At 44.9% G+C, this 12,561-nt stretch overlaps 1 protein-coding gene across 1 annotated transcript in view; it reads left to right on the forward strand.

Annotated features, from left to right (window-relative positions):
* Positions 1-1,401: 1,401 nt before the first annotated feature.
* SUMF1 (sulfatase modifying factor 1) overlaps positions 1,402-12,561 on the forward strand; it is a 37,918-nt gene continuing 26,758 nt past the window's right edge. Inside the window, exon 1 of the mRNA XM_049766301.1 lies at positions 1,402-1,703. Within this exon, the coding sequence (XP_049622258.1) occupies positions 1,407-1,703 (297 nt within the window). The 5' untranslated portion in view covers positions 1,402-1,406. The remainder of the gene's footprint in view (positions 1,704-12,561) is intronic.

Below are 12,561 nucleotides of genomic sequence, written 5' to 3' on the forward strand. Positions count from 1 at the left end.
TCAGTCGTTGCTACAGAAACGGTGCTGGAGAATGGGGCTGCCACTTTCTGCCCCATCTCCTTGCACCTCTCTTGGACTCAGTACAAAATTTGAGTGAGACATTCAGCCAGTGTCTTGGCCAGACACTGTGACTCAGTCTTTCTTTTCTCCCAGAAGTTAAAGCTAGATCCCCCAGGGTGGGGATTTCTCTAATATATTGCTGACAAGGTAGGTACCCTCCATCACTAGCTTTCTCTCTAGTTAGGGGAAAGTCTAAACATGACACACTTAAAACTCGAGTTTGCAATGAGATTCTCTGAATTCAATCAAGCTTTGTCCTAGTGCCCTTGGTCAAGGTCATGGTGAAGATTTCTCTATTGTATTGCTGACTAGGTGTCTTCCATCACCATCCTTCTCTCTAGCTCCTGTTAGGGGAAACTCTAAACAGGAAACACTGGTTAAAACTTTGAAATTAGATTCTCTGGGTTCAATCAGGCTTTTGTCCTCGTGACCTGGGGCAACTCACCGTCTTGATCTGTGCATGAACTTAAAAAAAGAAAACAAAATACAAGAATCTAAAAAATCTAAAAAATAATTTTAGAATCTAAATTTTAGAATTTATATGTCAAGATACTGGAATAGCCAGGCCCTGAACACATGCTCAATACATTTAATACACTTTTTTTTTTTTTTAAGAAGCAAAAGAGAGGGGTCGGGAGAGATAGTCTGGAGGTAGGGCATTTGCCTTGCATGCAGAAGGACGGTGGTTCGAATCCCATATGGTCCCCCGAGCCTGCCAGGAGTGATTTCTGAGTGTAGAGCCTGGAGCAACCCCTGAGTTGCTGCCAGGTGTGACCCAAAAAAACAAAAAAAAAAAAAAAAAAAAAAAAAAGAAGCAGAGAGAGAGAGAGAGAGAGAAACAGAATGCCTGTTTTGAATACAGGCAAGGAGTGGAGAAGGGAGATGGAGGTCATTAGTGGTATAAAATATATATTTATATATATAAACTATATTATGTATTATTTTATATATTTATACTTTTATAAACACACACTTATATCTATATACTTATATATACATTTATATTTTATATATGTATATATCTATATATGTAACTAAAACCCAACTACAACCATGCTTGTCATCTTGGGTGCTTCCATAAAGAACTTCATCTTAAAAAAAAAAACAAAAAACATCTCTCCACATTTCATAAATACTGTAGTATTTTTTTTTTTATAATAAAACAAAGAATGGGCGAAGCGTCTGTGGAAAATAGGTTCTGTGGCTTTGCAGAATTGGCTGCTTGTTTTTCTGCACAGCCTTCAAGAAGGTCAGACCCAGGGAAACCAACAACCTGGGAGCTCACTTCCGCATTGAGGCCAGGGGCGGGTCACATGACGCCTCAGTCACATGACCCGCGGCACAAGATGGCTGCGCCCAGGCTGGGGCAGATGCCCGGGCCCCATTCGGGCCTTGGGCTGGTTCTAGTGCTGCCTCTGCTCTGGCAGCCCGGCGGAGCTGCGGGAGGAGGAGAGGCCGGAGCGGGCACGGGTGCGAGTGGGGGTGCTGCGACGCCCATGGCGGGTTCCTGCGGCTGTGGCTCACCCCAAAGGCCTGGGGCTCAGGGTGGCTCTGCAGCCTCTCATCTCTACTCCAGGGAAGCCAATTCCCCGGACCCGGACTCGAACCCCAGCCCTGGAGAGCGGCTGCTCCACCTCGCCAAGGTGCTGTGCGGGGTCCCCCCCTTGGGCGGGAGTGGGGTGTTGTATGCGTGGGTTGGATTGCCATGGAAGTCAACACACCCCCATTATTCGCTAGGGAACATTTTGGGGGTTCCTCTCTGGAGTTCCTCCCAAGGTGTTGGGTCTTTTGGGGTACCCTATTTCTTTTATCTTCTGTAGTTTATTTTGATTGAAGCACGTTGGGCGGGAGTGGGGTGTTGTATGCGTGGGTAGGGTTGTCATGGTCCTCCCCACACCTCCATTCCCTAGGGAGCATTTTGGTGTTCCTTTCTGGAGTTCCTCCCAAGGTGTTGGCTCTTTTTGGGCACCCTATTTCTTTTCTCGTCTGTAGTTTATCTTGATTGAAGCACCATGATTACCATGATTGAAGCACCTTGGGCAGGAGTGGGGTGTTGTATGTGTGGGTTGTCATGGTCCTCCCCACACCCCCATTATTCTCTAGGGAGCATTTTGAGGATCCTCTCTGGAGTTCTTCCCAAGGTGTTGGGTCTTTCGGGGGCACCCTATATCTTTTTTTTAGTTTATCTTGATTTTTCTTTTTTTTTTTTTTTTTGGTTTTTGGGCCACACCCGGCGGTGCTCAGGGGTTACTCCTGGCTGTCTGCTCAGAAATAGCTCCTGGCAGGCACGGGGGACCATATGGGACACCGGGATTTGAACCAACCACCTTTGGTCCTGGATCGGCTGCTTGCAAGGCAAACGCCGCTGTGCTATCTCTCCGGGCCCTAGTTTATCTTGATTTAAGCACCATGATTACAAACATGTGTGTAGTTGGGTTTTAGTTATGCAAAAGAACACCCTCTTTTCACCAGTGCAAACTTCTCACCACCAATACACCCCCCCCCCCATTTCCCTCCTCTCCTGCCCTTCCCTTGCCTGTATTTGAGGCTGCTGTGTAGGGTCCCCAGCTTGGGCGGGAGTGGGGTGTTGTATGCGTGGGTAGGGTTGCCATGGTCCTCACCACACCCCCATTATTTCCTAGGGAGCATTTTGGGGGTTCCTCTCTGGAGTTCCTCCCAAGGTGTTGGGTCTTTGGGCCACCCTATTTCTTTTCTGTAGTTTATCTTGATTGAAGCACCTTGGGCGGGAGTGGGGTGTTGTATGCGTGGGTAGGGTTGTCATGGTTCTCAACACACCCCCATTATTCCCTAGGGAGCATTTGGGGGATCCTCTCTGGAGTTCCTCCCAAGGTGGTTGGGTCTTTTGGGGTACCCTATTTCTTTTCTTAGTTTGTCTTGATTTAAGCACCATGATTGCAAACATGTGTGTAGTTGGGTTTTAGTTATAAAAAAAAAGAAACATCCCCCTTTTCACCAGTGCAAACTTCTCACCACCAATGGCCCCCTATTTCCCCTCCTCTCCTGCCTTTCCCTTTCCTGTATTCGAGGCTGCTCCACCCTGCCCAGGTGCTGTGCAGGCTCCCCACTTGGGCGGGAGTGGGGTGTTATATGCGTGGGTAGGGTTGTCATGGGTGTCACCACACCCCCATTCCATAGGGAGGAGCACTTGTGGACAGGCCTTTGGGGGTTCCTCTCTGGAGTTTTCCCCAAGGGTCTTTTGGAGCACCCTATTTATTTTCTTTAGTTTATCTTGATTGAAACATCACGATTGCAAACATGTGTGTAGTTGGGCTCTAATTGTACAAAAGAACAAGCCCCCTTCTCCAGTGCAACCTTACCCACCACCCATGCTCGCTCATTTTCCTCCTCTCCTGACCTTCCCTTGCCTGTATTCGAGGCTGCTCAACCTCTCCCAGGTGCTGTGCAGGGTCTCCCCTTGGGCGGGCATGGTGTGTTGTATCCGTGGGTAGGGTTGTCATGGGGGTCACCACATCCCCATTTCCTAGGGAGGAACACTTGTGGACAGACATGTGGGGGTTCTCCTCTCTGGAGTTCCTCCCAAGGTGGTTGGGTCTTTTGGGGGACCCTATTTATTTTCTTTTCTTTAGTTTATCTTGATTGAAGCATCATGTTTACAAATGTGTGTAGTTGGCTTTTAGTTATAAAAAAAGAACACCCTCCCCCTTTCACCAGTGTAAACTTCTCACCACCAATGGCCCTTCCATTTCCCTCCTTTCCCACCTTCCCTTGCCTGTCTTCAAGACAGGCATTCTATTTCTCTCACTCACTACCATTGTCATGATTGTTTGCCAGTGTATTTATTTCTCTTTTTTTTTTTTTTTTTTTGTTTTTTTTGTTTTTTTTTTTTTTTTTTGGGCCACACCCAGTAACGCTCAGGGGTTACTCCTGGCTATGTGCTCAGAAGTTGCTCCTGGCTTGGGGGACCATATGGGACACCGGGGGATCGAACCGCGGTCCGTCCAAGGTTAGCGCAGGCAAGGCAGGCACCTTACCTTTAGCGCCACCGCCCGGCCCCCTATTTATTTCTCTTAACTGCACTCATCACTCTTTGTGTGAGTTTCATACTGTGGGTCAGTTCTTCCAGCCCTCATTAGCGCCTTATTTCTGACTTACTGGAAGAACCGTCTGAGGAGAGTGTTCATCCTTTTCTTACCTCTTACCCTGTTTCCTTCTCCCCTACCCTGTCTTATTGATGAGGTTCTTAGAATGTCAACCCAGCAAGATTCAGGTTTAGATTCTGGGTTCTTGTTCTCTGGGAAGGAATCAGGACACTGACTCTTACATAGCACCACTTTATTTTTTTTAAAAATAATAGCTTTATTTAAGCACCATGATTACAAACATGCTTATAATTGGGTTTTAGTCATAAAAAGAACACCCCCACTTCACCAGTGCAACATTCCCGTCACCAATGCCCCCCATCTCCCTCCTTCCCTATCCCCTGCCTGTTTTTGAGACAGACATTCTGCTTCTCACTGATTAACATTGTCATACTGGTTGTTAGTGTACTTATTTCTCTAACTGCACTCATCACTCTTTGTGGTGAACTTCATATCATGGGCCAGTCTTTCCAGCCCTCATCTCTATTGTCTCTTGGTATTATTACAATAATGTCTTTTATTTTTCTTATATCCCATAGAAGAGTGAGACTATTCTGTGCCTCTCTCTCTTCCTCTGACTTATTTCACTCAGCATAATAGTTCAATGTCTAATATGTATAGTGACTCTTAACATTTTTTATAATTGTTGCTAGTTTTGCCTTTGACTTATTTTCCCTGCTAGCTTTGGCACTTCAAGACACAGGAAGGGTTAAGACAAAGGTGGTTTTGGTATTGTTATTCATTTAAAACTCTCCTGAATGTGTTAATGCCAGGATGTCTATACATATATACATTAATCACTATACTTTTTGTCTGCAAAGATAGTTTACATATTTCTCTGTGGAAAGAGCTGAGAAGAATATAACTCAGACCTTTCAATACTAAACTAATGATTTTTTCTGATATAGGCAGACATTTCTATTCCATTTAATTTACATGACTAGTTCTGACAACTTTCAGGACTTGGTGGAAGGATATACCTGGGGAAGCCTTTGTTGATTCCTCATCTACCTTCCCCCTTTGTGTTTATTTCTCTTGACATAATTTTTAGAAGTCTGTTGGTGTCTGTTGGTGTCTCTTTCCATGTAGGTTGAGGGTGTGCTTGGAGTCAGTACCATAATTTTGCTTATAACTATTGATCTTTAAGTTCCTCTTGTTGGTCCTCAGAGGAACACAACTACATTATTATCTTTGTGTAGTGAGGGCACTCATTGACCCATCATGGTTGTACTGTATGTTGGCCATGTGTGGTTCTTGTTCCTTTTTACTTGCCTGGTAAGGGATAATTTCCTTCCTTCCACAGAGAAATTCGCACATCTCAGTACCTAGACGGTGACTCTCTTTTGCATGAGATACACATCAAGTTATCTTGCAATGTTGTTTATAACTTTCTGGTTCATACTGAAGATGCCTCATTTTTTTGGGGGGGGGCACACCCGGCATTGCTCAGGGGTTACTCCTGGCTGTCTGCTCAGAAATAGCTCCTGGCAGGCACGGGGGACCATATGGGACACCAGGATTCGAACCAACTACCTTTGGTTCTGGATCGGCTGCTTGCAAGGCAAACACTGCTGTGCTATCTCTCCGGGCCCAGATGCCTCATTTTTAATGTTCTATTTTCCAGTTTGTTTCAGAATGCGATGTGGCTCCCCGTTTCTTTGTTGTCCTATTAAAAGATATATATACACCATATTTTTCACTCTCTAAGACACCCTGACCATAATAAAAAGCACTTGGGTTTTTTTGTTTTGTATTTGTTTCTGGGTCACATCAAATGATGCTCAGGGGTTACTCCTGCTTGAAATTGCTCCTGGCAGGCAAGGGGGACCATATTGGATGCCCAATTTGAACCACCATCTGTCCTGGATTGGCTTCGTGCAAGGCAAACACCCTACCACTGTGCTATCTCTCTGGCCCCAAGCCCTTAGTTTTTAAACGAGAAAAACAAGAGATGTCAGGAGACAGCAGCTGGGAACAACCAGCCTGTGACGCCAAAGTATATTTACAATATACCGGTCCACAGCTGGTTAAACACATTTATCTAACCTTTTTTTTTCAATCAGAAAATAAAAAGAAAAAATTTAAATACTTAAATTTAAATAAATTTAAATAAATAATTTTTTTGCAAGCAACAGAGTTCCACTTCATTTCATATTATTTTTTCTGACATCAATATAACGCATATTTTTTGCCATTAAATGTCTTTGACTGAACTATTGTGTAATAGCAAAATGTAAATAAGTTCAACTAAAAAACAATGTTGTTAGACTTTCTATATTGAAACAAGGTGAAAAATTAATTTCTGCTTTACTTTAACTCTGCCATTAAAAGTTAGTATTTTTCATGTCATCACGAAGATGTCTGATTATGCATTCCTGATACTTTATCAAATCTTTGCTAGAATTTTTTTAAATTTTTATTGTGGCTGAAGTGAATTGAAAATCTTTTTTTCGTTTTGTTTTTTGTTTTTGGGTCACACCCAGCAGCGCTCAAGGGTTAACTCCTGGCTCTACGCTCAGAAATCGGCCCCAGCAGGCTCGGGGGACCATATGAGATGCCTGGTTTTGAACCAACATCCTCCTGCATGCAAGGCAAAAGCCTTACTGCTGTGCTATCTCTCTGGCCCCGAATTAAAAATCTTTCACAATAATATTTAAGGTACATAGTGACAATGAATCAGGGGCATTCTCACCACCAGTGATGCCCTCCCTTCATCCTTGTTCCCAGCATGCATCCCATATCTCCCTCCTTTACCCCCCAGAATATTAGTGTAACTGGTCCCCACTTGTACAGCGTTGTCTTAATATAAATTAAAGAGCCCTGGAATTGGTGTGGGGATGGTGAGGCCTTTCTGGGCTTGACCTGGCTCCCACAGCCCCCAAGGTCTAGCTGGTCAGAAGGTTGCAGGGTGAAGGCAGAGAGATCCACAAAGCAGTCAGATGAAGTTTCAGGAGTCAGCCAGCTTTCTTTCACAGCCCCTACCTCCATGTGCATCTTCTCACATGGCCTCCATACTAAGCCTTTTCCTAGCAGCTGCTTCTCCACTCCTCCTGGGCTCTCTCAGCCTCTGTCTCCCTTTCCGCTGCTTTTTCCAGGCTTCCTAACTGGCTTCCAGACTGACCAACTCCCTCTGGTGATGTTCCTGCTGCTGCCTCTTTGATGATACTGAGTTGCTGATGCTGAATCCGTATCTCTGATGATGATGGCTCTCTCCCCTGATGATGCCTTTCCTCCACTTCTCTAACTCTCCTTCTTATCCCCCCGAAGATTCTTCTCCCCGCCCATTCCAGGTGTGGGCAGTTCTGATCATTCAGGTGGGATAAATTCAGGTGGGGGAGGGGATATTAAGACAACAGTATAGCTTGCTGTGGATTAGGTATAGATTCTGTTGTCGTTGACTTTGGGTTTGATTTTCAGGTCTGATCATTTTTTATTTTCACTAACATATAAAAAAATGTCCCCTGCACTCAGACTTCAGCTTCAGGTGGCATTCGTGCCATAAGACACACAGACATGGGCCCGGAGAGATAGCACAGCGGTGTTTGCCTTGCAAGCAGCCGATCCAGGACCAAAGGTGGTTGGTTCGAATCCCGGTGTCCCATATGGTCCCCCGGGCCTGCCAGGAGCTATTTCTGAGCAGACAGCCGGGAGTAACCCCTGAGCACCGATGGGTGTAACCCCCCCCCAAAAAAAAAAAAACCAAAAAAAAAAAAAAGACACACAGACATTTCCCCCATCTTTTTTTTTTTGTTTTGTTTTTTTTTTTTGGTCACACCCGGCAGTGCTCAGGGGTTTTTCCTGGCTCCAGGCTCAGAAATTGCTCCTGGCATGCGCGGGGGACCATATGGGATGCCGGGATTCGAACCGATGACCTTCTGCATGAAAGGTAAATGCCTTACCTCCATGCTATCTCTCCGGCCCCCATTTCCCCCATCTTTTTTTTGGGGAAAAGTGCATCATATAGTACGAAAAATATGGTAATTGCATTGAGTGAATTTGTGTTCACATTGGCTATTGTGGGGGCCCTCTTTGGCCAGACTTAGCATTCATGTTCTGTATCCTTTAGCTATTGATGAATCCACTTCTTTTCTGTATGTTTGTTTATTTGGGCCATATCTGGGGCACTCAGAGGTTAATCCTGCGTCTTTTCCTCAGAAATCATTCCTGGTAGGTTCACGGGATGGGATGGCAGGCATCAAACCCGGGTTGACTGCCTGCAAGGCAAGCACCCTACCCACTGTGCTATCATTCCATCACCGGATGAGCCCATTTCTGATTAAGGCAGTCCTTTTTCTCCATTTTCCTTGATTTCAGGTATTTTCACTCACTGTAGATGACTGTGGTCTAATTCTGGCACGCCTATTTAGATTTAGGAAAGCCAATGAAGTGTTAGAGGCATCTCTCTTTTCCTCCATATGATGGTTGTGCCATCATACGGTATGTCATCATACCCGTGGTGCGATCATAACCCTAAATTGTGACATCATAATGATATGTTATAGTACCCATGGTGACATCAAAATCATAAATTGTGATATCCATGGTATGTCATAATGTTCAGAGTGACACTACAGTCCTACATTGTGACATCATATCCTCCATTTTTATTTTATTGTTTTGGTTTTTGGGCCACACCCATTGATGCTCAGGGGTTCCTCCTGGCTATGCACTCAGAAATTGCTCCTGGCTTAGGGGACCATATGGAAAGCTGGGGGATCAAACTGCAGTCCGTCCTAGGTCAGCCGTGTGCAAGGCAAAAGCCTTACTGTTGCGCCACCGCTTTTGCCCCATAATCCTCAATTTTGACATCATAATGATATGTCATAGTACCCTTTGAGACATCATGATCCTAAATTGTGACATTTTAATTGTGTTTCATAATGTCCACTGTGACATCAAAATTCTAAATTATGGGGCTGGAGAGATAGCATGGAGGTAGGGCGTTTTTTTTTGATTCTTGAGTTACACCTAGTGGTGCTCAGGGGTTACTCCTGGCTTTTCGCTCAGAATTCTCTCTTGGCAGGCTTGGGGACCATCTGGGATGCTGGGATTCGAACCACTGTCAGTCCTGGGTCAGCTTCGTTCAAGGCAAATGCCCTACAGCTGTGCTATCTCTCCAGCCCCTATCCAAAGACTTTTTTTTTTTTCCGGCCACACCCATTTGATGCTCAGGGGTTACTCCTGGCTAAGTGCTCAGAAATTGCCCCTGGCTTGGGGGGAATGGGACGCCGGGGGATCGAACCACAAACCATGGTCCTTCCTTGGGTAGCGCTTGCAAGGCAGACACCTTACCTCTAGCACCACCTCACCGGCCCCATCCAAAGACATTTTTAAGAGCACTTTTAGGTTCCAATACAATGGAGCTTTTCCATAAATGCATTTCCTCTCTTCCTCTACCCCATGCTGCCTACCCCATCATTAACTCACCTAATGGGTGGTGCATTATTAAAATAGGTGCACTGTCATGAATCTTCAGAAGCTCTTGGTTGAGATCTAGGATTCTTCTGTATTGATAGTGAATGACGTACCTACCATTAACTTCATTGTTCTAAAAATTTAACCCACCCTCTCCTCACTGTTGGCAACCTTCATTGCTTTGCTGTTTCTATAGTTTTGACTTTTCTATAATGTCTTATAGAAGGAAGTATACAATATAAAATTTTCCAGATTGGTTCCATTGACTTAGTAATAATGTGTCTGAGCTTCTTTCATGTCTTTTTTTTTTTTTTGGTTTTTGGGTCACACCCGGTAACGCTCAGGGGTTACTCCTGGCTATGCGCTCAGAAGTTGCTCCTGGCTTGGGGGACCATATGGGACACCGGGGGATCGAACCGCGGTCGGTCCAAGGCTAGCGCTGGCAAGGCAGGCACCTTACCTTTAGCGCCACCACCCGGCCCCTTCTTTCATGTCTTTTATTGACGTGATAGCTCATGTCTTTGTAGCACAGAATAGCATGCCATTATTTGGCTAGACCACAACGCTTATCTGTTTATCTCTTGAATGTTTATCCATTGAGATACCAAAAGGCAGCTCACTTGCTCTAGGTAGTAGCACTTAGGAGCAAGGCTTCCACAGACATCAGTGAACAGCTAGCTATTACTGTAGACATAAGTGTCCATCTCCTTTGGGTAAAACACAAGGAGTGGTTGCTGGATCATCTGGCAAGTGGATGGCAAATTTGGTGAGGTTCATCCATCTTCCCAGGTGGCCATTTTAGATTCCTTACATGGAGGGAACTTCCATGTGACTTCCTGCTTCTGCACTCCCTTGAAGACCTTTGGTGTTTTCAGTGTGGTGCCTCTGCCCCAATCTTACAGGTTGGCAGTGTTCTCTTATGGAGTATCTTTTTACATGCTCATCTGCTTCCTGTGTGTCCTCTTTGGTGAGTTGTCCTGAACCCTCTTCCAGTTGGATTCTTGTTCTCTCACTGCTGAGTTCTAAGTGTTCTTTGGAGACTGACGTTAACAGTCCTTTTTTTTTTTTTTTCCAATCTGTGGCCTGTTTTCTTTTTCTTTTTTTTTCCCCATTGCTGACACCTTCATTTTGAACATACAGTCAAGGAACATTAAGAAGAAATAAGGGGGGCCGGGCGGTGGCGCTAGAGGTCAGGTGCCTGCCTTGCCTGAGCTAGACTTGGACGGACCGCGGTTCGATCCCCCGGTGTCCCATATGGTCCCCCAAGCCAGGAGTGACTTCTGAGCTCATAGCCAGGAGTAACCCCTGAGCGTCACCGGGTGTGACCCAAAAACCAAAAAAAAAAAAAAAAAAAAAAAAGAAGAAATAAGAGCCCGGAGAGATAGCACAGCGGCGTTTGCCTTGCAAGCAGCCGATCCAGGACCAAAGGTGGTTGGTGCGAATCCCGGTGTCCCATATGGTCCCCCATGCCTGCCAGGAGCTATTTCTGAGCAGATAGCCAGGAATAACCCCTGAGCACCACCGGGTGCGACCCAAAAACCAAAAACCAAAAAAAAAAAAAAAAAAAGAAAGAAATAAAACAGAACCCATGTACAATTACTTTGTCCCTCAAGTCTCCAGATGTACATTATAACATTTCTTAGTGGTACACAAAGCAATTTAAAGCCATGATATTTGTGTAACTCCTTAAACATTGAAGGTGTAGTATTTTTTACATTTCCATGCATATGCATATTAGTTTATGTTAACCTCAAAAGTTTAAGTAGGTTTTTTTTTTTATTTAAGGTTTAGAGTCAAAGGAGCAAAGTAAAAACGGTGTTAGAGTGGCAATTATTGTTTGCATAGGCCCACCAAAATATGGGTGACATGGAAAGGAAAAGCCTTGGTCTAAATACAAGGAGACCCTACCCCTGAAGTTTCCTGGCATAAGACCAACTCTAGGCTCCGGCAAAATAGTTTGTCTAATCCAAGTCCTTGTCTGTAGTGCCAATACAGTTTTATTTTTCAAACAGTCTCTGTTGTTGGCAAAAGATCCTGGAATCTGCATATCCTACATTGAAGTCAGGCTGGTGTCGAGCATCCTCTAGTTTCACCTCACAATTAAAGGGCAATGCAGGGAGCCCTGTCCTGTAAGCAGGTCGTTGTTGTTGTTAAGTCTTCTCAGTGTTAAGGGAAGTCTCCTTTGAGTAGGTCGATGTCAGAGCAGTGGTAGGGTCTTCCTTGGTAGAGGATTGCGTCCAGATGATGTTATAGACAATGTTGGATGATTCGTAGGTGGCTTCCCTAGTTCAGGAGTGAATGGAGAATGCCCATTCTTCTGAGTCTGCGCCAGGTCATTATGTCAATATGTGGCCTGTTTTCTAATGGATACAGCCCTTTGAACAGAAGATGTTTTCAGTTCTATTGAGCCCAGTTGAACAATTATTTCTTGTAGATTCAGCTTTTGGAGGGGGCTATGCACTCCCAGCAGTGCTTAGGGTTACTCCTGGCTCTGTACTCAGGAATTACTCCTTGCAACCCAAGGGGATTATATGGGATGCCAGAAAGGATGGAACCTGGGTCAGCTGCATGCAAGGCCCTTCCTACTGTACCTTCGCTCAGCCCCCTAGACACAGCTTTTGGTGTGGTTTGAAAAAAACCTTCCCTATAACCAAGTTTATTTAGATTTTCTTTGTTTTCCTTCTTCTAGGGGCTTAATAATTTTGCATTTTACATTTAATTCTGCGATATCTTTTGAGTCAGTGTTTGCCAAAGGTGTCAGGTCTGTGTTTGGATTTATTTAGGTGTTTTTTTTTCTTCTGGTTTTTGGGCCACACCTGGTGATGCTCAGGGGCTACTCCTGGCTATGCACTCAGAAATCACTCCTGGCAGGCATGGGGGACCATATGGGATGCCAGGGGATTGAACCGAGGTTCGTCCTAGGTCAGCCACGTGCAAGGTGAAATGCCCTATCACCACTGCTCCA

The sequence above is a fragment of the Suncus etruscus genome, chromosome 20 (assembly GCF_024139225.1).
Source record: "Suncus etruscus isolate mSunEtr1 chromosome 20, mSunEtr1.pri.cur, whole genome shotgun sequence".
In the NCBI taxonomy this organism is placed as follows: Eukaryota; Metazoa; Chordata; class Mammalia; order Eulipotyphla; family Soricidae; genus Suncus; species Suncus etruscus.